This window comes from Ahaetulla prasina, chromosome 2, assembly GCF_028640845.1.
Source record: "Ahaetulla prasina isolate Xishuangbanna chromosome 2, ASM2864084v1, whole genome shotgun sequence".
Taxonomy (NCBI): domain Eukaryota; kingdom Metazoa; phylum Chordata; class Lepidosauria; order Squamata; family Colubridae; genus Ahaetulla; species Ahaetulla prasina.
Genome location: NC_080540.1, coordinates 106,902,496 through 106,929,451, shown reverse-complemented (window position 1 = coordinate 106,929,451; position 26,956 = coordinate 106,902,496). Strand labels below are relative to the sequence as shown.

The 26,956-nt window shown below is 40.9% G+C and overlaps 1 protein-coding gene across 3 annotated transcripts in view; it reads left to right on the top strand.

The window, feature by feature from the left end:
* IL17B (interleukin 17B) overlaps window positions 1–26,956 on the top strand; it is a 131,066-nt gene that overhangs the window by 100,249 nt on the left and 3,861 nt on the right. The window contains exon 1 of one of the 3 annotated variants that reach the window (XM_058172703.1): window positions 15,387–15,424. The exons of 1 other annotated variant lie outside the window; for it this stretch is intronic. In XM_058172703.1, the coding sequence (XP_058028686.1) occupies window positions 15,404–15,424 (21 nt within the window). In that variant the 5' untranslated portion in view covers window positions 15,387–15,403. Of the gene's footprint in view, window positions 1–15,386; window positions 15,425–25,305; window positions 25,620–26,956 lie in introns of those variants that run through there. One more of the 3 variants, XM_058172702.1, reaches the window with a different exon arrangement.

Sequence of the window (26,956 nt, the reverse complement as noted above, 5' to 3'; positions counted from 1 at the left end):
CTGTGGTCATGTGGCCGGCATGACTAAATGCCAAAGGCGCACGGAACGCTGTTACCTTCCCACCAAAGGTGGTCCCTATTTTTCTGCTTGCATTTTTTACATGCTTTCGAACTGCTAAGTTGGCAGAAGCTGGGACAAGTAACAGGAGCTCACCCCATTACATAGCACTAGAGATTCGAATCGCTGAACTGCTGACATTTCAATCGACAAGCTCAGCGTCTTAGCCACTGAGCCACCGCGTCCCTACCCAGCATTATATTAAAAGCCCATAAATTCTTATGGATTATGCTGATAGATTGCTAGAATGGAGATGGGTTCTTAACATTGTCAGTTGTGATACATGTAGGCGTTGCCCTTTGGGAGACATACTCAAGAAAAGGACAATATTTTATGCTCAGCATTGACTCTGCAACTTAAGCCTCCAAATTCCATACCATTGGTTACTTTACCAATTGAGGGTAAAGAAAATGTCTACACATCCAATGCAAACATCATGGGAGAATTCTGCCAGGCAGTGGGAACTGGACTCCCTTCCTGACCCACTGACACTCCTCCTGATGAATGTCCAGGAAGAGGGCACTGACCTTTACTGGGTGCCAGTGAGAAATTCCTGGCTACCCTTTTTCCAGCTGGGATGTGTCTCTGTGTTTATACAGCCCAAAGAATCTGCAGAATTAGCCGCTTTTCATTTTGCCCTTTTTTTGAGAGCCCGGAGTTTAATTCCCACCAAACAATGTTCTTTTTTTTTTTTTTCAACAAACTTAAAATAAGCCCTCTAGGCTGTGATGATCTGCAAACTGCTAGCATTGTGCAAATATGGACTTGTGCAGGGAGTTATGACACAATGGCAAGGCTATTTACTGTTTAGGAAAGGGGATGGGTGGGATGTACTGGGAGGGGCATTAGGAAAGTCTCAGGTCTTCATGCCCCCATATGGCTATTCTTCAAACAGCAAGAGCTTTCTTCCAGGGGAAGATGCTGTAATATGATGAACTAGAATTCTATCCACTATATGGAAACTTGTACATCAACCCATTTGTATACAAGCGCATGAACATGCACACACAACAAGGGAAGGCTGGATACAAGCTGCTGAGTTCATGCAAGGATATCCACTGGAATTCTGCGGATGAAAAGGCAGGGAATATGCTCCGTGGACTTTTTCCTCCTAATCAGAACCCAGAGGTTGAATGTGTTGTGTGTGTGTGGTCTCTTTTAGTTTGGATAATGACATGATTATAATGTAAAGTAATTTAAACACCACCACCCCCTTTATACTGCACTACTGAGGCCACACTTGGAATACAGAATAGAATAGTATAGAATAGAGTAGAGTAGAGTAGAGTAGAGTAGCATAGCGTGGAATAGAATAGAATAGAATAGAATAGAATAGAATAGAATAGAATAGAATAGAATAGAATAGAATAGAATAGAATAGAATAACAGAGTTGGAAGGGACCTTGGAGGTCTTCTAATCCAACCCCCTGCTCAAGCAGGAAACCCTACACCATTTCAGACAAATGGTTATCCGACATTTTCTTAAAAACTTCCAGTGTTGGAGCATTCACAACTTCTGGAGGCAAGTTGTTCCACTCATTAAATGTGCTAACTGTCAGGAAATTTCTCCTTAGTTCTAGTTTGCTTGATTAGTTTCCATTCATTGTTTCTTCAGATGCTTTGGAGAATAGCTTGACTCCCTCATCTTTGTGGCAACTCCTGAGATATCAGAATACTGCTATCATGTCACCCCAGTCCTTCTTTTCATTAAACTAGACATACCCAATTCCAGCAACTGATCTTTATATATTTTAGACTGTGCCCAGTTCTGGTCATCATGACACAGATTAAAGAGTCCCCTTAAACTTTTCATAGTCCTATTAATTAGTCCCCTATATACTATATACTATATACTATCCCTATATACTATAGGGATGTGGTGGCTTAGGGGCTAGGACGTTGAGCTTGTCGATCGAAAGGTCAGCAGCTCGGCGGTTCAAATCCCTAGTGCTGCCGTGTAACGGGGTGAGCTCCCGTTACTTGTCCCAGCTTCTGCCAACCTAGCAGTTTTGAAAGCACGTAAAAATGCAAGTAGAAAAAATAGGGACCACCTTTGGTGGGAAGGTAACAGCGTTCCGTGCGCCTTTGGCATTGAGTCATGCCGGCCACATGACCACGGAGAAGTCTTCGGACAGCGTTGGCTCTTCGGCTTCGAAATGGAGATGAGCACCGGCCCCTAGAGTCGGCAATGACTAGCACGTATGTGCGAGGGGAACCTTTACCTTTACCTATATACTATTAATTCGTTAAATGCCCAGTGACAACAGGTTAAATCTGAGTAGGTTGTTTGCCCTTCATTTAATCTGTCGTAGAACAGTTTCTAGATGTCACTGTGTTAATGGAAGACACACTTATTATGCCTTATACATGGAGAAAGAGTCTGATGCTCATTTCACTAATTGAATTTATACTTGTTTTTATGTAGCCATTGCTACAAGCACAGACAATTTTGGAAAAAGAGACTATGGAGAAAATGAACCTCTTCTTAACTTAGAGGCCTTAAAACAAGGACAATTATTCTGTTTTCTACCTATATAACATTACCTTTTCCAGTCCCAAACACAATAGAAAGACTGGCTACTCTGAGCAACTGAATACGTTCCGTTGCTGCCATGTGCGCTATACTGAAATGCAGCCCAGTGTGGTTAGAGTTTGCTTAAACTTTGCATCCATAGATGGAAGTGTCAAGACAGCTGGATCCCGTTTCCAGCAAAAGTTGGCTGGTAGGTCAAGTGATAGAGCTGAGTGGGTGGGCTCTCTTCCTAAAGGAAAGTTACTGAATAATGTGCCAAAAAAAAAAAAAAACCCCAAAGAAAAAAAGGAAAAGGAAAAGAAAGAAATGTTTAAATCCAGCAGGAACTGGTAAATAAAATAGTCTCTGGAAATGTTCTACAAGGGCTGAGAAGATGAAGGAATACATCTACCATGATTGCCTTGGAGTGGAATATTTGTGATATTCATTTCCAGACAAGTATTAAAAAGACAGAAGAAGGCTCTCTTAAAGGCAAAGGTTCCCCTCGCACATATGTGCTAGTCGTTCCCAACTCTAGGGGGCAGTGCTCATCTCCATTTCAAAGTCAAAGAGCCAGCACTGTCCAAAGACGTCTCCGTAGTCATGTGGCTGGAATGACTAAATGCCAAAGGCGCACGGAATGCTGTTACCTTCCCACCAAAGGTGGTCCCTGTTTTTCTATTTGCATTTTTTACGTGCTCTCAAACTGTTAGGTTGGCAGAAGCTGGGACAAGTAACAGGAGCTCACCCATTACGCGGCACTAGGGATTCGAACCGCTAAACTGCCGACATTTCAATTGACAAGCTCAGTATCTTAGCCACTGAGCCACCTCATCCCTTTTAAGGCTCTCTTAGAAGGTAGAAAATTTTCTGACCCACACCAGGTCTCAAAGATCACAAATTCCAGGATACCTCCATCAATTCACGTATCTATAGGTCTCTCACACAGATACATATATACTGGACCAAAGTGATCTGCACTCATGTTCACAGATCATCGCAGTCTTATAAAAAGGCACAATCTTCTCTAAATTGAGTTTGACTCCTGGTGACTTCATAGACATGTCTACTGAAATGGAATTCATTTGCCACTGCTTTCTTCTGAAACTTCCCTGTCTAGTATACAGCCTAGGGATTGCCCTGGCGGAATTCCATCCAAGGACAAATTATCTTGATTTTACTGAGTTTCCAAAACTGAGTGAGATCTCTTGCTGAGATAGATAAACTGCCATCTTTGATTAGAGGAATAACAATATCTCCATTTATTGGTGACTGGAAAAGTCCCTTATAGACTTTTGGCACAAACATGAAAAAAAAATGAAGTTGTGAAGTTTTGATGATTAGACCTGCTAGATTATAGAAGGAAGACATTTGTGATCTAATTTCATAGAGGAATTAAAATGTAATTGTACTTATATCTTCTGCTATGAAGAATACCAGAAGCCACTATGTCTTTATATCTTGCTCTTTTTTCTACTTTTTTCTATTTTTTTCTGATTGCAATTAAAGTTTTTTCAGTTATTCTTTTTTCTTTTTCACTTTTTCTGTTCTAATTTAGTTTGTTCCAGTTCTTACAACTTTTAATTATACACAGATACAGACACAAAGTCAAACAAGGTTAACCAGGTGTTATCATCTGCTGAGACAGACCAAAATAGATCTTAGCTCATAATTTCATTCAGCCATGAAGCTAAATGATCTTTGGGCAAGTCCCTCTTTTGGAGATTATGTGACCAAACACATAGTTTGTTGAAGACAATGAAGTCAATTTTCACCCTAGGGCTGGTTAGAGAATTGTCAACCTGCCTCGTGATATCTCAGAAAACAATAGTTTGAGAAAGTTAAGGGGTGTGCATAAGAGCACCAGCATGTTCTGTTCCCCCAACCTCAGTCCGGGAGGCACGAGCGATGACTTAATTAGCTGGCAATTCAGTCCACGGCAACTATCAGCTCTGGCAGCAAACTAGCGAGCGTCTGCCAAGTTTCTCTGTTATCTTTTCTTGATGCCGGCGAGTCAACCAGGAAACCAGGAACAAACAGTACTTCAGGTCAAGTTCTCTCTAAGCAGTTGATTTGTTTGCCACAGAGTAGTATAGCAGCCCCTGCTGCTTTTATACCCTGTGGGGTGTGGCTCCATGACTCAGCACTTCCTAGGCCTGCCCCACCCCTGCTTCTGTTGTTCCCGCCTCTCCTGTCTACGAAACCTAGGGTCCAACCAGGACTGATTGTCCTCAGCTGGGTCTGGAGCATTGCCTGGGCGGGAGGAGATACAGGAGACAGAGGCCTTGTTATTTCTTCCACCTGGCCTGCCTCTGGCTACTGGAGCTGAGCCAGGGAAGCTGGCCCTGCAGAAGGGAGCCCTGACGGCCCTTCCCCCTCACTCTCTGAGTCACTCTCTGGCAGGGGGCCAGGCCTGGGGGGGGCTGGAGCCACAACACAGCGTGCCTACTGTGTCCTAATGTTCCCTTTGGTTGTATTCAATTTGTGTGGTTATTTCATGCTTATACTTATCTATATTGTTGTGTTTGACAAAATAAATAAATAAAATAAATAAAAAAAGTTCTGGACCATCCACTTTAAGTGTCCCTTTTAATCTGGATCTTGGAAGTCAAAAATGAAATACTGCCTTTTAAACTGTTACACATATGATTACAGGCAACCGGTTATTTATCACATTTTGTAAGTTTTCAAGGCACTAAAAATGAACAATAAAAAACAACAACAAATTAATGCCAATGAGAAAAGCTTTTTAGTTGCCCATCAGTGGCCAAATATTTGACCAAGAAGACATTAATCACTTGATCACAGTCTTTCCTTTTTTCTTGAAATGTTTGACATATTGATTTAAATTACAGTAATTATTTCTGAAGGTGACTTTCTCCCTGCGTCTATAAATGAATCTCTGCAAATTATATGCAATGCTTACATCCGTTTCTCCTGTCTTTTATCCTCTCTCTTGGTGAGGCGTAAGACGTTTTTATAAACACTTTTATGGATTATTTGGACATTTTAGAAATATGGAACATTTATCTTTGGACTAAAGGAAAACATTGATGTCTTTGGTTGGATCTGGACAAATGGCACAAAACTGTCTCCTTTTTCTTCGAAGTCCCAGAAGAAATTCCTCATCTGAAAAGCAGAGTTTCTCTCTTTTTATAATCTTATTTTAAGCCTCAGGATGGTTGGTAGAGTTTCTGGATATTAAAACCACATTACAAGCAATTGAAGTATAAATTGTACCTTTGTGAGACACTTAAAACTTAATCCATTTTTAAAATCGAATAGACCTTGTCAGCAGATCTGTAGACCAATTTATTTTCAGTTGTACATATCCATGCCTAAAGCAAAATCTTGAGCATGAGAAGCAACTCATTGTGATGGTTGAGATTTTATACATCTTCTGAATTGAAAAGGGTAAAACGTTTTTGGCCTAAGTCCTGAAAGCACCTCATTCTTATACAAACACAATTTTCAAACATTGACAGAATGAGAGATATTGGGAAATATTTAAGTCTTTCAATAAGAATAAGTGGAAAAACTAGACTGGCTTTTCTAAAGCCAGTAAACTTATTCTTAGTTATTATTATACCACGTGACCATTGTAATTGTTCAGTTGTTATGCTTACTCAATTATTACACTAAATAAACAGGGAGGAGAATCCAAACTGCCTGTGCAGGCAAGAGAGATAAAGTGGGCATCCATTAAGCCGAAGAGTGTAAGTCAACATTTCTCCTTGCACAGCAGGTTGAAAAACAAGGATAAACTGTTAAACTGTTCCCACAGTTCCCACTAACCCAAACTTAGCTTTTGCTCTCATTGGAAACAAAGAAACACTTTTCAGTGCCATCAACAGCTGCAGTATTGCTGCAGTAAGGCACCATACTTGTTCAGAGGAAGGTGTAGCTCATAGAAGCTTTTCAAAGTATTAGAACCCTGTAGAGAATAGTGGCTATCTGGCTGGAAAACACATGCACTCAGCCTAATCTCCTGATCAAATTAGGGAAACAATTACAATAGACTTATTTAATCAATTCATAACTCCCCAATACATTAGCCCATCCCACTCGGTCAAGCAGAGAATGCATGCTGCGAATCCCATTGGCCCAAGTATTTTGACTGGTGAGATCTAGAGGGAGGGCCTTCTCTGCTGTTGCCCGTGTCCCTTCCAATATCATATCCTCAGAGACAGCAGTGAAATCCTACCGATTCGCACTGGTTCGGGTGAACCAGTAGTGATAAAAACCACCAGTTCGGGCAAACTGGTAGTAAAAAAAAGCTACCGGTTGGTCCGAACTGGTATTCCGAAGATCAGCTATGCTGCACGAATTAAAATCACTAGAAAGCAGGATATCCTGCTTTCTAGTGAATCTAAATCGCGTGGCACAGCTGTTCCCCCCCCTCGCTGTTATACTTACCTTCCGAAGCCTCCTTTTTCCATGTGTTTGGCACGTACTGTGCATGCATTTTGTGCGCACTGCGCATGCGTGGCCAGAGAACCGGTAGCAAACTGGTTCAGATTTCACCATGGCTCAGAGGTGAGGTAAGCCCCCACTCTTCTGATTTTTTGGAAAAGTTTTAAGACCCGGGTCTGCCAAGCCTACAAATATGATGCAGTCCTGGATATATGGCTAATGGCTAGAGGGCATTCCAACTGCTTTGCTAAGTTTTTTTAGTGTCCTGCACTTTTTAGCTTTGTTTTTTTCCCCACTTTTAACCTTCGTGTGTTTATGTAGTTTTATTATATTGTTATATATTGTTTATGTAGTTTTATTATATTGTTTTTTAATATTATTAATATTAATAATATAATAAAAAAATTAATAATATTAAAAAACAATATAATAAAACTACATAAACAATATAAACAATATATAACAATATAATAAAACTACATAAACACACGAAGGTTAAAAGTGGGGAAAAAAACACAGCTAAAAAGTGCAGGACACTAAAAAAACTTAACATATATTATTATTATTATTATAATTTATTATTATTATTATTATTGTTGTTGTTGTTGTTGTTGTTGTTATTATTGTTATTATTGTTATTATTGCAAATAACCCAAAATCACTGAGATGAGATGGGTGGTGCAGAAATGTAATAAGTAAATAGTTAATTAATTAATAAATCTCCCTTCTCTGCTCCCCAATTATATAACTGATTGATTATGCAGCATCCAATCATTGTTGACTTTTAACAACTACATGGGTAGATTATCTATATTGCCCAATTTTGGAAGCAATGTATTTGCTACATTCTACTTTGAGGATTACAAAGGCATACTAGATATATCAGCAAAGCCTACAAGTCAGACCTGAGAATAATTGTCATAGTTTCCATGTCCTTCAACAACTGATACTAATAGGCTTCTTCTAATTGGGGAGGCAGGAATGCAGTGGCTCAGTGGCTAAGATGCTGAGCTTGTCGATCGAAAGGTCGGCAGTTCAGCGGTTCGAATCCCTAGTACTGCATAACGGGGTGAACTTCCGTTACTTGTCCCATCTTCTGCCAACCTAGAAGTTTGAAAGTTAAAAATGCAAGTCGAAAAATAGGGACCACCTTTGGTGGGAAGATAACAGCGATCCATGCGCCTTTGGCATTGAGTCATGCCAGCCACCTGACCACAGAGACGTCTTCAGACACGCTGCCTCTTTGGCTTTGAAACGGAGATGAGCACCGCCCCCTAAAGTCGGGAACGACTAGCACGTATGTGCGAGGGGAACCTTTACCTTTAATTGTGGAGGCAATATAGAGCCATCAGCATAGTAACCACTGAGAGTATCCTCCACCATGACTCTCTATGAATTATTTTCAAATTGATGAGCCTCACTCCTGTTTTGTGGGAGGAAGTTCCACTATTAGTCTGTGGTTTTCCAGAATTTTGTCGGATGGATGGGAGAAAATAAAAACAGTCAAAATTCTCAGTCAGTTGGGCTAATAGTCTTTGTTATTCATTGATAACAATTGTCATTATTCTGTGAGTTGTCATATCAGGGCATGGAAGTCTGTTTGGAAAGACTATAGGAAAGATATAAACTCCAGTTATAATAATTCCTTCATGGTTCTCTAACAAAATTTGAAGAAAAAAACTTTTTCAAAGCAAAAAATGAAAGGAGGGAGGTACTTCTCCAGAATAAGAAAAAGGAATAGGACTGATCAACCCATATGATGCACACAAACTAGGATGGTAGGCTGGGTGATTTTCTAAAGTTTAGGCTAGTTAATCTTGTCAGTTTTAAGATGCGTGGATTTCAACGTCTAGATGTTAGAACTCCTAACGTAGCATGTGGCTAGGGAATTCTGGGAGTTGAAGTCCACAGTTAAAGTGGCCAAGGATGAAAAACATTGCTTTAAGCATTATGTCTTGGAGCAGTAGAATACATATGAGCAAGTGCATCAACTCGTCTCTCCTGCTTGATTGAGCTTTCCCTGAGAAGTTGGCCCTAGTGCTGTGCACCACTTTTTCTCAAGTACCCTGAAAGCAGCGGTTCTCAACCTGTGGCTCGCGACCCCATTGGGGGTCGAATGACGATTTGCCAGGGGTCGCCTAAGACCATCGGAAATATGGGTTGACTCCACAAGCCAGCTGCAGGCTCTTCAAATCGCTAGCCGAATTCGGCTTCAGGCGCGATAAACTTAATAGGGGAGGAGTCTCCGCTTTAATGCCTCCGTCCTCAAGGCAATTGCAAGCAGTTCAGATCGCTAGCCAATAGGGCTTCAGGCGCGATAAATTCAAAACGAAAATAATTTTATGGTTGGGGTCGCCACATCGTTGGGAATTGTATTAAAGGAGTCGCAGCACTATAAAGATTGAGAACCACTGCCTTAAAGGAAACTGTCTCATCTGTTTAAGAACTGTGAGAAGCTACTGAAAGGATAAACACCAGAGAATCTGAATAATTTCTGGAATTGTTGCTTTGGATATTTCGGGATCTGTTCTTCTGCGTTGGATCAGGTCAGTTTGCTAGAATCTTTCTAGCTTCAAAAGAATAAATTATACAGGGGCAGCCTAGCACAGGCTGGGTAAAATGGTAGAATCATTTGCCTTTGCAACAGCACCACCTTGTGACGCTGAACTGGAAATACAAGGATGATGGAGCAAGGGAGGAAATACAGTGGTATCTCTTGATGGTTCCCATTGATCTCTATTTCCAAGACAGGAGGAAGATTGCAGCAAATCCAAAATCTGGAGTGTTAAGTAGGTGAGACTTTAATCAGTCTTGAAGCTTGCCAGGAAACCTGGACTTTTAGTTTTCTTTTGTAATCCCTCAATCATTCTCATAAGGACAAAAATTGAATAGGAGCATTCAAATAACCATATGCATTCCTATCAAGACCATTTCAAGCCTGAAATGGGTCAGTTAGGCCAATTATTAGTGGCCTAATAACTGGATTCTCTTAAAATTTATTTTGATTCTTACTACTCATGCCCTTCCCTAGGGCTGCTTTTACTTTTTACTTTATAATGTGGAGTAGATAGCGGAAGAGATGATTTTTTTAACTAAACTCCTCTTTGGTCAACGGTGCTTTATTGGCACATATATAACATATATAACATCAGAGTTGGAAGGGACCTTGGAGGCCTTCTAGTCCAACCCCCTGCCCAGGCAGGAAACCCTACACCATCTCAGTCAGATGGTTATCCAACATTTTCTTAAAAATTTCCAGTGTTGGAGCATTCACAACTTCTGAAGGCAAGTCGTTCCACTTATTAATTGTTCTAACTGTCAGGAAATTTCTCCTTAGTTCTAAGTTGCTTCTTTCCTTGATCAGTTTCCACCCATTGCTTCTTGTTCTACCCTCAGGTGCTCTGGAGAACAGCCCAACTCCCACTTCTCTGTGGCAGCCCCTGAGATATTGGAACACTGCTATCATGTCTCCCTAGTCCTTCTTTTGTTAAACTAGACATACCCAGTTCCTGCAACCGTTCTTCATATGTTTTATCCTCCAGTCCCCTAATCATCTTTGTTGCTCTTCTCTGCACTCTTTCTAGAGTCTCAACATCTTTTTTACATCGTGGCGACCAAAACTGGATGCAATATTCCAAGTGTGGCCTTACCAAGGCATTATAAAGTGGTACTAGCACTTCACGTGATCTTGATTCTATCCCTCTGTTTATGCAGCCCAGAACTGTGTTGGCTTTTTTAACAGCTGCTGCACACTGCTGGCTCATATCTAGATGGTTATCCACTAGGACTCCAAGATCCCTCTCACAGGTACTACTATTGAGCAAGGTACCACATATACGGTACTGGTGCATTTTGTTATTTTGGCCTAAATGTAGAACCTTACTTTTTTCACTGTTGAATTTCATTTTGTTAGATAGGGCCCAATGTTCAAGTCTGTCAAGATCTTTCTGTAACTTGAGCCTATCTTCTGGAGTGTTGGCTATTCCTGCCAGCTTGGTGTCATCTGCAAATTTGATGAGTTCCCCTTCCAAGTCATTGATGAAGATGTTGAAGAGTACTGGGCCTAAAACAGAGCCTTGGGGTACTCCACTGCATACTTCCTCCATGTGGATGTAGTTCCGTTGAGGACTACACGTTGAGTGCGGTTGGTCAGCCAGTTACGAATCCATCTGGTGGTGGTGCTGTCTAACCCACATTTTTCTACTTTATCTAGTAGTAGGTTATGGTCTACTTTATCAAATGCTTTACTGAAGTCCAAGTAAATTATATCAACAGCATTCCTCTGGTCTACTAATTTTGTCATTTTGTCAAAGAATGCGATAAGATTAGTCTGGCATGATCTGTTTTGACAAACCCATGTTGGCTTTTGGTTATTACTTTGTTTGCTTCTAGGTGTTCGTGATTCGTTGCTTGATTATCTTTTCCAGAATCTTCCCGGTATTGAGGTCAGACTGATAGGTCTGTAGTTTCCTGGATCTGTTTTTTTCCTTTTTGAAGATGGGAACTACATCAGCTCTTTTCCAGTCCTCTGGCAGCTCCTGTGCTCCAGGATCTTTGAAAGATATAGTTCAGTGGTTCTGAGATCACGCCTGCCAGTTCCTTCAGAACCTTGGGGTGTAATCCATCCGTCCTGGTGATTTGAACTCGCCTAGGTAGACAGGTGTTCACTTACCATTTTCTTCCCTATTTTAACTTGTATTTCTAATCTGTTTTTTGTAGTGCTGTTTTTGATAGGTTGGATTGTTTTTTCCTTTTGTGTAAAGACAGATGCAAAATATGAGTTAAGTAGATCTGCTTTCTCCTGTTGCTTGTCATCTTCTTGCCACTTTCTCCCAGCAATGGGCCAATTGTTTCCTTGACTTTTTTCTTGTTTTTAACATGTTGGAAGAAGCATTTTTTATTATTTTTTACTTTTGTCGCTAGCCTTTGTTCATTGTGAGCCTTAGCTTTCCTCACTTCATCTTTACAGGCTCGGCTATTTGCTGATATTCTGCCTTAGTTATTTGCCCTCTTTCCACTTTTTATATTTGTCCTTTTGTCTTTCAATTTGTCAGATAGTTCTTTATGCATCCATGCTGGTTTCTTTTGTGATCTACTATTTTTCTTCTTCATTGGTATTGTGTTAGACTGTGCTTTTATAATCTCATTTTTCAAAATTTCCCAAGCTTCTTGAGTTGTTTTCCCCCTGAGGATTCTCATCCATTGAATCCTTCTCAAGATCTCTAAGTTTATTGAAATTAGCTCTTAAAGTCCAAGACTCTAGTTTGACTTTGTTCTACTACTTGTATTTGCTTAATGTTGAATTCCAATATTGCGTGGTCACTTGCCCCAAGGTTCCTGTAGCTTCAACACCTTCTATCATTTCATCTCTGTTAGTGAGAATTAAGTCCAATATGGCTGATCCCTTGTCGCCTTCTCTATTTTTGGGAAACAAAGTTGTCTGCTAGGTTTGTTAGGAACCTGTTGGATCTTCCACTTGGTGCAGAGTTTGTTTCCCAGTTGATGTCAGGGTAGTTAAAATCCCCATTACTACTGTGATGTGCTTCCTACATACCTTAGTTAGCTGACTAGCAAAAGTTCATCTACTTCCTCTGTTTGGTTGGGTGGCCTATAGTATAGACCTATGGCAATATCGTTTTCACCCTTTTATATTGACCCAAATACATTCAAGATGATTTTCATCATTGTTGTGCTCTATTTCTGTAGAGATGTAGTTATTTCTATATATAGTGCAACTCCACCTCCTCTTTTATTTGGTCTATTTCTTTTAAATAATTTATATCCTCTAGCTGTATGTTCCATTTGTCAGTTTCATCCCACCAAGTTTCCGTAATGGCAACAATATCATATCTACCCTCATTTACTTGGATTTCTAATTCACCCTGTTTATTCCTCATACTCTGTGCATTGGTGTATAGACATTTGAGTCCATTTGGATTGATCTTGTGTTTACTGTCTACATAACCTGTGTTGACTGCCCCTACTTTCATGCCACCTGTTGGTTTAGTGCACATGGTATGGCACTCACTGTTAAATGCTTGGTTTTGCTTGATAGCATGGTTGATAGTCTTACCCATACAGACATCTATGTTACATGCACTGATAACCCTTTTAGTTTTCGATTGCTGGGGACAGAAATTTTCTATATCAGTTAATTCTCTGTCCCCACTGTTCAGTTTAAATGTTTATCCAGAAAATCTGTGAATGTATTGCTTAGTAACTCAGTCCTTTCTTTGATGGATGCAATCCATCTCTTTGTACAATTTTTCATTGGACCAGTTGCAGACATCATGACTAATAAAACCAAAGCCTTCCTTTTACACCACTCCTTTAGCCACACATTAAACTCCACTACACGCTGGCCTTTACCTTTTTGTTCCTTATGTACTGGTAAAACCTCTGAAAAGTTAAGCCTACAACCTATGCTATTAAGTTCATACCCTAAGCTCTGGAAATCATTCTGCACAGAAAGCACATCCTTTTGGGACAGATCATTTGTGCCAAGGTGTATAATAGCATCAACATCAGAATCCTTACTGGCATTCTTGACTATCTTAAGAATACGTCTCTTGTCTCTGCTGGCAGTAGCACCAGGTAGACACCTGACGTCTTTCAAAACCTCCATATCCTTTCCTAAATTTACATCCCTTACAATTGAATCACCAATCAGAAGGTGGCTTCTCTTTTTGGATACCTTGCTCTTCTTGTGTGACCGATCTGTAATACTTGATACACACTTTTTCAAAGTAGGTTCACACTTTTCCAAAGGGAGAAACATCACAAACAAGGCTGAGGCAAGGCCTGCTCTCAGGATTACAGATTATAAAACATGACCCAAGGAGAAGGAAGGGTGTAGTAGGAACAGAAAGCAAGCAAAGACAGGAAGAAATTAAACTCTTACAGCAATTGGCTAGAAAGCGAAGCTTTCAGGAAGAGTAAGAACCAGACAGAGTTAGTTTTCCAACCAAACAGACTTCTTCTTATTTTATTCTGCTGCCAGATAACAACTGAGTCTGAGCCTCAAATGCACAGCAGCTTGATATTAAGCGTGAAAGAGATCTTTGGTCCTGAAAAAAGTTGGCCCAGAAGTATTAATCAGATCACACTGCACGATAGGAATGGCATTCTGAATCATCAGAGGATGGCATCACATTGCACAGCAATGTGACTCAAATGGGAGTTGCTTCAGGGTTCACTGATTCCTCATTTGAGGACTTTTGTGTAATAGGCTGCCTAGCCAGATACACAGATATAAATAGCTGCCATCATCTAGCCGCCCAGATCTAGCCGCCCACCCCAACGAAGCTGTTGAACTGCTGTCTCGTTGCCTGGAGGCCGTACAGGTCTGGATGGGGAGAAACAGACTCAGACTCAATCCATCCAAGACGGAGTGGCTGTGGATGCTGGCACCCCGGTACAGTCAGCTGCAACCGCTGCTGTCTGTTGGGGGCGAGTCACTGGCCCCAACAGAGAGGGTACGCAACTTGGGCGTTCTCCTGGATGGACGGCTGTCGTTTGAAGATCATTTGGCGGCCGTCTCCAGGAGAGCCTTCTACCAGGTTCACCTGGTCCGCCAGTTGCATCCCTTTCTGGACCGGGATGCCTTATGCACGGTCACTCATGCTCTCGTCACTTCCCGCCTGGATTATTGCAATGCTCTCTACATGGGGCTACCCCTGAAGTGCACTCGGAGACTCCAGTTAGTCCAGAATGCAGCTGCGCGGTGATCGAGGGAGCTCCTCATTGCTCCCGGGTAACACCGCTCCTGCGCAGTCTGCACTGGCTACCTGTGGTCTTTCGGGTGCACTTCAAGGTTTTGGTTACCACCTTCAAAGCGCTCCATGGCTTAGGGCCCGGGTACTTACGGGACCGCCTGCTGTTACCTTATGCCTCCCATCGACCCGTACGCTCTCACAGAGAGGGTCTCCTCAGGGTGCCATCCGCCAAGCAATGCCGGCTGGCGGCCCCCAGGGGGAGGGCCTTCTCTGTTGGAGCACCTACGCTCTGGAACGACCTTCCCCGGTTTCGCCAAATATCTGACCTTGGACCTTTCGCCGGAATTAAAAACTCACTTATTTATTCAAGCGGGACTGGACTGACTGATTTTTTAAATTCCAAATTTTAAAGTTTTAATCCTTTGTAATTTTATATGGGTATTTTAGGTTAGGTCAATTTGACGGTTTTAATTCGGCCACTATTGAATAGGTATTTTAAATTGATATTTTAACTTTGTATACTTGCTGTTTTATTTTTATTGCACACTGCCCTGAGTCCTTCGGGAGAAGGCGGTATAAAAATTTAAAATAAATAAATAAATAAATAAATAAATAAATAAATAAATAAATAAATAAATAAATAAATAAAAAAGGAGGAATTAACGCCTTCAGAAGGGCTGCCTGTCACAAAGGGCCCTTCCTTAGAATGCAGAGGTACTGTTCAAAGGTACTTATTCCAACAGAAAAATGGTAGAAAAAGGTAGTATGCTCAAATCATTCCCTCAAGTAGAGACTCCATTCCCAAAATGAAAAACAAAACATTGGTTTTAGAAACTGCAGAGAAGTCGCCTGATGTTTGAAAACTACCGTATTTTTCAGAGTATAAGAGGCACCTTAGTTTTTGGGGAGGAAAATAAGAAAAAAGCTGATTGACAGGTGGATCGGCCTCCCAGAATACCCTCCCAGAGGTGAATTTTAGCAACAGGTTCCTTGGTTGTGAGCTCTGTGCCTAGTTTTTTGTTGTTGTTGCTTTTTTTTCTGCCTCCGAAACTTCTGAAACTCTGTTTCAGATTTTTTTCTGCCTCTGAAAACCTCAGAAACAGCTTCAGAAAAAAAGCCTCTAAAGCTCTGTTTGGGGGTTTCTTTTCTAAGCTCCCTTAAGCTCCGTTTGGGGCCTTTTTCCCTGAAGCTTCATTTCTGATGCTTTTTTCAGCCTCTGAAACCTCTGTTTGAGAAGCTGGGCGGGGCTACATTCGGAGTATAAGACGCACCCAGATTTTCACCCTCTTTTTGGGGGGAAAAGGTGTGTCTTATACTCCAAAAAATACGGTAATAAGGAATTTGGGGACCAGTGTTCCTCAATGTTTAAGGTTCTATATTTTAGCCATCCATCTTCTGCAGAAGGATCACAGTAGTTGTGTTATACAGGTAGTCTTTGACTTACAACAGTTCATTTAGTGACTGTTCAAAGTTACGACGACACTGAAAAAAAGTGACGTTTGGCCATTTTTCACACGTATAATCGTTGCAGCATTCCCATGGTCATATGATCAAAATGCAAACATTTGGCAACTGGTTCATATTTATGATGGTTCCAGGGTCCAGGAGTCATATAATCATCTTTTGCTAACTTCTGACCTCTAAGGTCCTGGGCGAAGCCAGATTCATTTAAGAACCATTTCATTAACTTAACAAATCAAAGAAATTCACTTACCAACTGTGGCAAGAAAGGTCGTAAAATGGGGCAAAACTCACTTTAAAAATGTCTCACTTAGCAACGGAAATTTTGGGCTCAATTGTGGTCGTAGGTCGAGGACTACCTGTATCCCCCTTTGAGTAATAAGATGTGGCTGGAGGGCACCAGAAAGTCTTTGGCAGAGGGAGCACCAGATCCAAGGTGAACAAAATCCAGTTCCTTCTTTCCTCTGCAGAAGCCCAGCCAGGCAACCAATTGCTAACTTGACCAGCATACAACGGCGGCAATCTGCATTAAGTATTATATCATCTGTTTTTAAAAATAAATGTACAGGATCAAGTCCTGCTGGCGTTAGGCTGCCTGCATCTTCACTAAAGCTGATCAGCTTCTCACTAGCTACATCAGAGAGATCGATTGTTAGAAGACTGCCATCATCCTGTTCCCTGCACTTTCCAAACCGAAGATATGGACAAAAAGAAGAACACGAATCCCAGGCTGCCATTGGAATGTTTCAAATATATTTATAGCCAATGTGAAAGTGTCTGTTACAAATAATTGAAGCTCAACTTGGAAAGCAGCCAAACTTGGATGGGGTTGCTGTCAGGCTGGCTAGGTTGCAAGCCTCACCTGGAGGATACGTGAGACCTAAAGAGAGGAATCTTGTGTGTGCCCGATGGAGGGAAAAACCTGAGCGTTGGCAAATATAATTGGCTATTTTTTAAAATAAACACATTTGTGAACATTCTTGACTTGTTTTCTTTGACTGTGTATGTGCCTTGTGGCTCCGGCCCCTATGGAGGTTTTTGGTATGCAGACTGCAGTGCTGGGAAATGTGGTCACACCCGGGATTTGCTTGGGCCTAATAAACAACAACAACATCTTAGTTATTCAAGAGGAAGGGAGGAATCATGTTTTCAGGGCTCTGCTTAATACATTGCTTGATTGTTTAATTATAGATTTCAGAACATTAATTACCAAACAGTCCTGTTGCAAATTCCAGATGGAGCTGTTTGGCAGAAGCCTGAATGCAATCAATCGCCAAGCAGGTGTGCCAGTACATTATTGAAACTACAAATGCCCACTTTTGTGTTCAGCAACCTTCGCCAACCAGATAGCCACAAAATACGAGTTTTATCATCCAGAGCCCAATTACCATCTTGGCTAAGGGAAGGGGGTCCATTACATCTGGAGAGCACCAGTTTGAGAAAGCTGACTATGGGATTAAATTATAAATTATGCATCACCAGTCATTTACTAAAGAAGGTTGGGAGTGCAAACATTTGCACAAGTTAAGTTAGGATAGTGACATTTTGCCTATTGAAATGTTTAATTTTGAGTCAATGGAAACATGGATGGTGTTTTCATGGCAGTCTAACACTTGCTTGCTTGGTTATTGGAACTGAACACACTGCAGTCTTATTCATTCCATAAAGCTTGTTAATCCAGGTCTCAGATTTATTTAAGGCTCATTTGCCATGCTAACTCCAGAGCAGCTGCCATTTCTTGTTAGCAGTTATCAGAAACCAAAAGCCATAAGTAATCTGTGTTTTATAAACCCGTTCTTACTAATCCAGCTGTTCTGAGTTTACATATTTAAACTCAGGGGTGAAATCCAGCAGGTTCTGACAGGTTCTGGAGAACAGGTAGCGGAAATTTTGAGTAGTTCGGAGAACCAGCAAATACCATCTCTGGCTGGTCCCAGAGTGGGGTGGGAATGGAGATTTTGCAATATCCTTCCCCTGGAGTGGGGCGGGAATGGAGATTTTGCAGTATCCTTCCCCTGCCATGCCCACCAAGCCACACCCACAGAACCAGTAGTAAAAAAATTTGGATTTCTCCACTGATTAAACCTTAGGTCGATATTAAATCTTGATTAAAGAACAATGTGAGATATGGGATAAGACAATGACATGCACAAGGCAAGCCCCATTAAAAAAGCAGATTTGATAAATGTGTCAGAACTTGTTTGTGATGGAGCAAATCTAGCAGTGGGTGGGTCATAATATGTATGCTGTCCTTACAGGTAACTGTTCTTCCTAATAGGTTCTGGATTAAAAAAGGAAAATAATTCCCTATGCGTCATAATTGCAACCAAGCTTAAGTATCATAGCATTGAGGACAAAAGTAATAGTAAAGGGACTAGTCCTGCTCCCCCATGACTTGTCTTCACTATATAGGGCCATTCAGCTAAGATATTAAACAGAGACTTGGTAAACAGTTCACAGCAAGTATTTCTCAAAACAAGCCTTTGCTCTCTTGCAAACTTGGATCTAAAAGCAGCACAAAGGTAAAGGTTCCCCTCGCACATGTGTTAGTTGTTCCTGACTCTAGGGGGTGGTGCTCATCTCCGTTTCAAAGCCGAAGAGCCAGTGCTGTCTGAAAACGTCTCCGTAGTCATGTGGCCAGCATGACTCAACGCCAAAGGCACACAGAACACTATTACCTTCCCACCAAAGGTGGTCCCTATTTTTCTACTTGCATTTTTTACGAGCTTTCGAACTACTAGGTTGGCCGAAGCTGGGACAAGTAACGGGAGCTCACCCTGTTACATGGCACTAGGGATTTGAACTGCTGAACTGCCGATCTTTCGATCGACAAGCTCAGCATCTTAGCCACTGAGCCACCACATCCAAAAGCAGCGTAGTAAATCTAATTTATATTTAATGGATGGTGTGGAAGATAAGGGGACAGCTTTTGGATTTGGAACAGCGTTGACATCTCTGTATGAATCCATCTCCTTCAATATACTTAATGCCAGTATTTTTTAAAAAAAATATGCTGCCAGAGTGACTAAACAGCTGGTTGACTTGATTCAAGACTAGAAAAATGCCCAAGAGACCTCCTTTTCAAGAACTTTTCCAGTCACTGAGATTCTCAAGCACAGACAGACTCATCCTTATAGATAGTTTCAAATCCTAAAATCATCTTTATTACAGGAGCCAAACTTCTGGCAATGAAGGTATACTCATTTCTTGAGTTGGCAGAACTCATGAACCATTAAGGGATACTGAGTAGATAAGAAAAAGAAAAAATTGATCACATGAAGCGTTAATATCACTTTATAATGCCTTGGTAAGGCCACACTTGGAATATTGCATTCAGTTTTGGTCGTCACGATGTAAAAAAGATGTTGAGACTAGAAAGAATGCAGAGAAGAGCAACAAAGATAGTTAGGGGACTGGAGGCTAAAACATATGAAGAACGGTTGCAGGAACTGGATATGTCTAGTTTAATGAAAAGAAGGACTAGGGGAGACATGATAGCAGTATTCCAATATCTCAGGGGTTGCCACAAAGAAGAGGGAGTCAAACTATTCTCCAAAGCACCTGCGGGTAGAACAAGAAGAAATGGGTGGGAACTAATCAAGGAGAGAAGCAACTTAGAACTAAGGAGAAATTTCCTGACAGTTAGAACAATTAATAAGTGGAACAACTTGCCTGCAGAAGTTGTAAATGCTCCAACACTGGAAATTTTTAAGAAAATGTTGGATAGCCATTTTTCTGAAGTGGTGTCGGGTTTCCTGCCTGGGCAGGGGGTTGGACTAGAAGACCTCCAAGGTCCCTTCCAACTCGTTGTTGTTGTTGCTGTTGCTGCTTCTGCTGCTGTTGTTGCTGTTGTTGTTGTTGTTGTTGTTGTTATTATTATTATTATTATTATTATTATTATTATTATTATTATTATTCACTTGTCTGGTCCGTTTTAGGATTCTGCTATAGATATTAAAAACAGCAGAACAAAACAATGAAATGAACAATAAATAGAAGGAGCAAGTAGATTTCAGAAGCTGTTAAAAAACAACAGCTAAACAACCATGCTCGTGAATAGAATAGAATAGAATAGAATTTTATTGGCCAAGTGTGATTGGACACACAAGGAATTTGTCTTGGTGCATATGCTCTCAGTGTACATAAAAGAAAAGATACGTTCATCAAGGTACAACATTTACAACACAATTGATGATCAATATATCAATATAAATCATAAGGATTGCCAGCAACAAGTTATAGTCATACAGTCATAAGTGGAAAGAGATTGGTGATGGGAACTATGAAACGATTAATAGTAGTGCAGATTCAGTAAATAGTCTGACAGTGTTGAGGGAATTATTTGTTTAGCAGAGTGATGGCCTTCGGGAAAAAACTGTTCTTGTGTCTAGTTGTTCTGGTGTGCAGTGCTCTATAGCTGCTTTGAGGGTAGGAGTTGAAACAGTTTATGTCCAGGATGCAAGGATCTGCAAATATTTTCACGGCCCTCTTCTTGATTCGTGCAGTATACAGGTCCTCAATGGAAGGCAAGTTGGTAGCAATTATTTTTCTGCAGTTCTAATTATCCTCTGAAGTCTGTGTTTTCTTGTTGGGTTGCAGAACCGAACCAGACAGTTATAGAGGTGCAAATGACAGACTCAATAATTCCTCTGTAGAATTGGATCAGCAGCTCCTTGGGCAGTTTGAGCTTACTGAGTTGGCGCAGAAAGAACATTCTTTGTTGTCCTTTTTAATGATGTTTTGATGTTAGCTGTCCATTTGAGATCTTGCGATATGATAGAACCCAGAAATTTGAAGGTTTCTACTGTTGATACTGTGTTGTCAAGTATTGTGAGAGGTGGAAGTATGGAAGGGTTTTCCTAAAGTCTACCACCATTTCTACGGTTTTGAGTGTGTTCAGTTCCAGATTGTTTTGGTTGCACCACAAGGCTAGTCGCTCGACCTCTCGTCTATATGCGGATTCGTCATTGTCTCGAATGAGACCAATCACTGTTGTGTCATCTGCGAACTTCAGTAGCTTAACAAATGGATCATTGGAGATGCAGTCATTGGTATACAGAGAGAAGAGAAGTGGGGAGGGCACACAGCCTTGGGGGCCCTGTGCTAATTGTACAGGTATTTGATGTGATCTTGCTTAGCTTCACCTGCTGCTTCCTGTTTGTTAGGAAGCTTGTGATCCACTTACAAGTCTGTTCCGTACCTGTAGCTGGTTTAGCTTAGTTAGAAGAATGGCTGGAGTGATGGTATTGAATGCTGAACTAAAGTCTACAAAGTGGACCCTTGCATAGGTCTTTGGAGACTCAAGATGTTGTAGGATGTAGTGCAGAGCCATATTAACAGCATCATCTGTTGATCTATTTGCTCGGTATGCAAATTGCAAGGGGTCTAAAAGCGGATTCGTGATGGTTTTCAGGTAGGAAAGCACTAGCCTTTCAAAGGTTTTCATGACTACAGATGTTAGAGCAACTGGTCTGTAGTCATTCAGTTCCTTGATGGTGGGCTTCTTGGCACTGGGATGATGGTAGGCGTTTGAAGCAAGAAGGAACATAGCACATCTCTAGTGATTTATTGAAAATATGGGTGAAGATGGGGGCCAATTGGTCAGCACAGACTTTTAAGCAAGAAGGAGTTATCTTGTCTGGGCCTGGAGCTTTTCCTGGCTTTTGTCTGTGAAATAGGTCCTGCACTTCCTTTTCTGTGATCACTAGGGGTTGTGAACCCAATGAAATGGGGTCAGTTGTAGGAGGCTTGGCTGTTGTTGGTGTGTCTGAGATGGGGGTTGTGGAGATAGGTGGCTGTAGTTTCCTTTCAAACCTGCAGTAAAACTCATTCAGGTCATCTGCCAGTTGTTGATTACCTTCAGCCTGGGAAGGAGGTTTGCCATAGCGGTGATATTTTTAAGAGTTTTCCACATGTTTGCTGGTTCATTTGCTGAAAATTGATTCTTTAGCTTTTCAGAGTAGCTTCTTTTTGCTGCTCTTATCTCCCTTGTTAGTGCATTTCTGGCCTGATTGTACAGCATTTTATCACCTTTTCTGTAGGCTTCCTCTTTGGAATGTCGTAGCTGCTTAAGTTTAGGTGTAAACCAAGGTTTGTTATTACTGTGTATTCGCAAGTTCCTTGTAGGTACACATAGGTCTTCACAGAAGCTGACATATGATGTTACAGTATCTGTGAGTTCATCCAGGTCTGCAGAGGTATCTTTAAAAATATTCCAATCAGTGCAGTCAAAACATGCCTGTAGCTTTAATTCTGATTCCTCCGTCCAGGTTTTCACTGATTTAATTATTGGTTTTATGGCTTTAAGTCTTTGCCTGTAAGCAGGTACAAGGTGAATCATGCAATGATCAGAGTGTCCTACAGCTGCACGTGGTAAAGACCGATAGGCATCTTTTAGTGTTGTGTAGCAGTGGTCTAGAGTATTCTTGCCTCTGGTGGGACAATTGACATGCTGAAAGTATTTTGGTAGTTCTTTCCTTAAGTTTGCCTTGTTTAGATCTCCCAAAACAATGGCCAGTGAATCAGGGTGTTTGGCTTCAGCCTCCATGATTTGGTCAGCTAGAGGTAATGCAAAAAAAAAAAGAGCCCAGAATATAAAGAGGTTTGTCTGAGAGGCAAAACATTAGGTAGTCCAATTTTCCTCTCACACAGATATATTGAAACAACAAAATAAAGATGCACAAACTTTTGCCAGGAAATCCAAATCATAGTGATATCTTAATTTAGGTGGACAACAGGAACATTGTCCATGGGCAGGTTTGGGTCCAAAAAAGTCAAAATGGGAGCTAGAACTATGGAACTGAAGTCCCACCCATATCCCCTTACAGCAAACAGCTTGAGCGGGTTTTTTTTTAACCACCTCTACTGATGAACCCGATAGACAAATTTTTGAAATGCAACAAAAGAAAATGATTGTTTTTATTTAGTTTGAAGTATTTGGCACAGGATTTGCAAGTACTTGTTTTCCTCAATTTTGGGGGCAGAGGAGTGAAGAAAAAAGGAATTGAGAGCTACAGACATAAGGAAAGCAGAAAATATTATATTTTCTTTTTGCAAGCTATTTCTGCAAGCTGAGTCTGTCATCTGCATCTCTATAACTGTCTGGTTTGGTTCTGCAACCCAACAAGACAGACAGACTTCAGAGGATAATTAGAACTGCAACTGTATGACTGTAAACTTGTTGCTGGTATCCTTACGATTTATATTGACTGTTTCCTAATATGATTTGATTGTTTATTTGTACCCTACGACTATTATTAAATGTTGTACCTTATGATTCTTGACGAATATATATATATTTTTATGTACACTGAGAGCATATGCACCAAGACAAATTCCTTGTGTGTCCAATCACACTTGACAAACAAAGAATTCTATTCTATTCTGTTTTTTAATAACCTCCTGGTTAGTTTTGGTTTTTGAACAATCCCAGTATATATTTTTGTCTCATAAATAGGAAAAACAGTTCAAAGAAGATAAGTTTTGAAAAAAAAAACCTAGTTACCAATAAATAAAATAAAATCTAAGATAAGATAGATACTTTAGTTAATGTTTTGGCGTTTAAAACTGTTATTTAAAATGCCCATAATGTTTTCCTTAAACTTACTGAATTGTAATTAATTTTGTAATTGAATTTCATGTAAACTTGCCTTACTTATATAGTTTTCTTGGCATTCACTAAATAATTGGTCACCTCTAGTATTTCTTAGTGTTGCTTTTTATCTGCAGAAAAAAATGTCTTCAGTTGATAGCATGAGAAAGTGGCTCTTGGAGAATTCCTAGGCTAGGGTATGACAAGAATGCAAGATGCCTCTCTTAATCTATTAGGCTGACTTGGTTAGTTTGGCATTTAGAAACCTTGCTGGAAACTAAATGAAATGGGATTTAAATTAAACGAAACATAGGTAATTAATTTTACCTACTAATTTTCTCTTTCCTAAAAAGGATAGATGCAGGCACCACTTCCTACAGTACAGGGATTAAAACATAAGTAAACAGAATTTGATCTTTGTCAAGTTATAATTGTCAAGTTATAAATGTATGCTAACATAACAAGACAATTATACTTCCCATTAAACTATGGACATCATTGAAAACGAAGGGCATCAAGTAACCATCTCTCTCTCTCTCTCTCTCTCTCTCTCTCTCTCTCCCTCCCTCCCTACCTACCTACCTACCTACCTACCTACCTACCTACCTACCTACCTACCAGTATCTATATCTATATCTATATCTATATCATCTGTCTATCTCAGTAGTGGGATTCAAATTTTTTATTGCCGCTTCTGTGGGCGTGGCTTGGTGGGCATGGCGGGGGAAGGATACTGTAAAATCTCCATTCCCACTGCACTCCAGGGGAAGGTTACTGCAAAATCCCTATTTCCTTCTGATCAGCTGGGACTCAGGAGGCAGAAAATAGATGGGGGTGGGGCCAGTCAGAGGTGGTATTTACCGGTTCTCCGAACTACTGAAAATTTCCACTGTCAATTCTCCAGAACTGGTCAGAACCTGCTGAAACCCATCTCTGATCTGTCTATCTATCTTTGATCTATCTTGGTCCATTCAGAACCCAGGCTTATGCAGAATCGTGTTTTTCATTCTACAGCATTGAAACACTTTTTTTCTTTTTTCTTTTAGTATGATCTGTCTTTCATTCAGACCCTTTCATTATTTCTTCTGGAGCAATTCTATAAAGAAATATATATCCAGTTGCCTCTTAACAGAAAAAATAAAATAAAATAGACCTAGTGCTCAATAAATGGAAGAGTTGTCCCCTGCTTTCCAATTTCTGCTTTCACCCCCCATTCAAGGAGGGCAGCCTTTCCATTTTCATCATGTCCCTAACTCGCCTTTGCACTGCTCCAGGGTACCACCCAGGACTCTGGTTTTGCTAACGGCTCGTCTCTGCCACTTTCCAGGAGTTGCACAAGCCTGGTATTGAATTGCTGGGCCATTCAGGGTCTTAAGCCTCCTGTCAACAGATGTTCTTCTTTTCCCTGCTTTCTAAGGCCAAGGTCTAACTTTGTCTTTCGCTTCTGAGCAATTTTGGAAATCCTGCCACTATGGTTAGATAATATCCGGCCTTTCCTCCACCATAAGGGAAATCTGCCTTCACAATAATTTACTTAATGCCCCCCCCCACTCCATTCCATTCCACTCGGGTCTATCAAGCAGGCCAGTCCTGTGGCTAGCCTGTTGTTCTGATCCCAGGGAAAGCAGCTGTTTGGATAGCAGACAGCCCTGACCGTTGTACCTTCTGTCAACATCCTTGCTGGCATCTTGGGAAAATGCCTTGGTGCCAGGCAGGCCCACCTCCCTGCCGATGAAGAGATTAAGGGCTGTTGCTTTCCTTCTTAAAGCGCCCGGCCCCATCTCCTTCCCTTCATTCTGCAGCAGAGGGAGGCATCTGCAGACTCTTGGCTTACCCACCCTCAGCGGAGATGGAGTGGGCTCCCAAGCTGGTAGGTGTTTGGCCCTCCTGGAGCCTCTTTTATTTACTTTCTGCTAATTAATGACCTGTCAGGCTTGTTTGCTTTGGGAAGGATAAACTGTGTTTGGATGAGCAATTGCTTTTAGAGCCTGTTAAAGTGGTGGAGACAAAATCCAGCCACCCAGCTAGAGACAAAAGTCAGAGAATGAAGCTCCCCTGCGGTGGTGTGGTGGGGGGAACACAGGGACAAAAAAAAAACACACACACCACAACTGCTGGCACACTGGAACGGCTGCCTTAAGTGCATAAAATCCACATCTGTCCCAGCAACCCAAACAGATGCATGTAGAGAAGCAGTTTGGCCAGGAAAACACGGGCTCCCTGGCATCACACTGTGGCTTTCCTTTTATTAGCACTGTTGTTTCACCATAACAAAGGCAAGAAATGAAGGCAAGAAGGCTGGTGTGGAACGGGTTGTAGAGATGAGGGGGACAGTGGGCTTATCTCAGAGGCCCCCCAGATGTGTTAGATCAGCAATTCTCATTCTTCTTGCTGGGAAATTCTCTAACTCCAGTAACATCTAGAAACTGCCAAACTGGGAGTAGCTGATATGTTAGCAATGTGCTTGAAATGATAAAAATCCAAATTCTTTTCAAACAAGAAAATTCAGTTTCAAACAAATAGAATTTTAGCAACAGGAATGCTTTAAAAAAAAGCTGAGCATAGAAATGACAAAAAGCATAATTATTCTGATAAAAGGTTGCTTCAATGGCTTACTGTGACATTTTTTTTATTTTTAAATACACATCTCTGGGGATTGTGTGATAGATAACATTCAGTGTGACCTTCTTTTGTGGCCATAGGAAGGAGTGGGGTTGGAGGGAAACAAGGAACAGGGCTTATCTCATGTTCCTATTGCTTCTTGTAAAGGAGACTTGAAACAAAATACTTGAACTTGGAAAACATGTGAATGTTCCAAATCAATCAAGTAGGAAACCTCTGGATGAGATATATAAATTATTGTCAGGCATCTCATGGAAGAATTGTTGTTTTCCACTCTTTTCATGCAAGCATGCAGATTTTTGAGCAGATTTTTTGAACCCTGGACCCTGGTTAAGCAGCCAGCCCTATCAGAGATAGTCTTTGACTAAGGAGAAATCTAGCTGCCACTCAATCCTGAAACTCATTGAAAAATCCTGAGTGAATCACCAACTTTTAGGTTACTATCAAAAGTTTATTGGGAAGATGCTCCAGGTTGATCAGTAAGAAATAAAAAAATATTAATCAGTTTTTTATTAAATGTTCAACAATATTTTGTTATGTCTTGAACATCAGATCTTCTTTTTTGGCTACTGCACTTTATTTTGT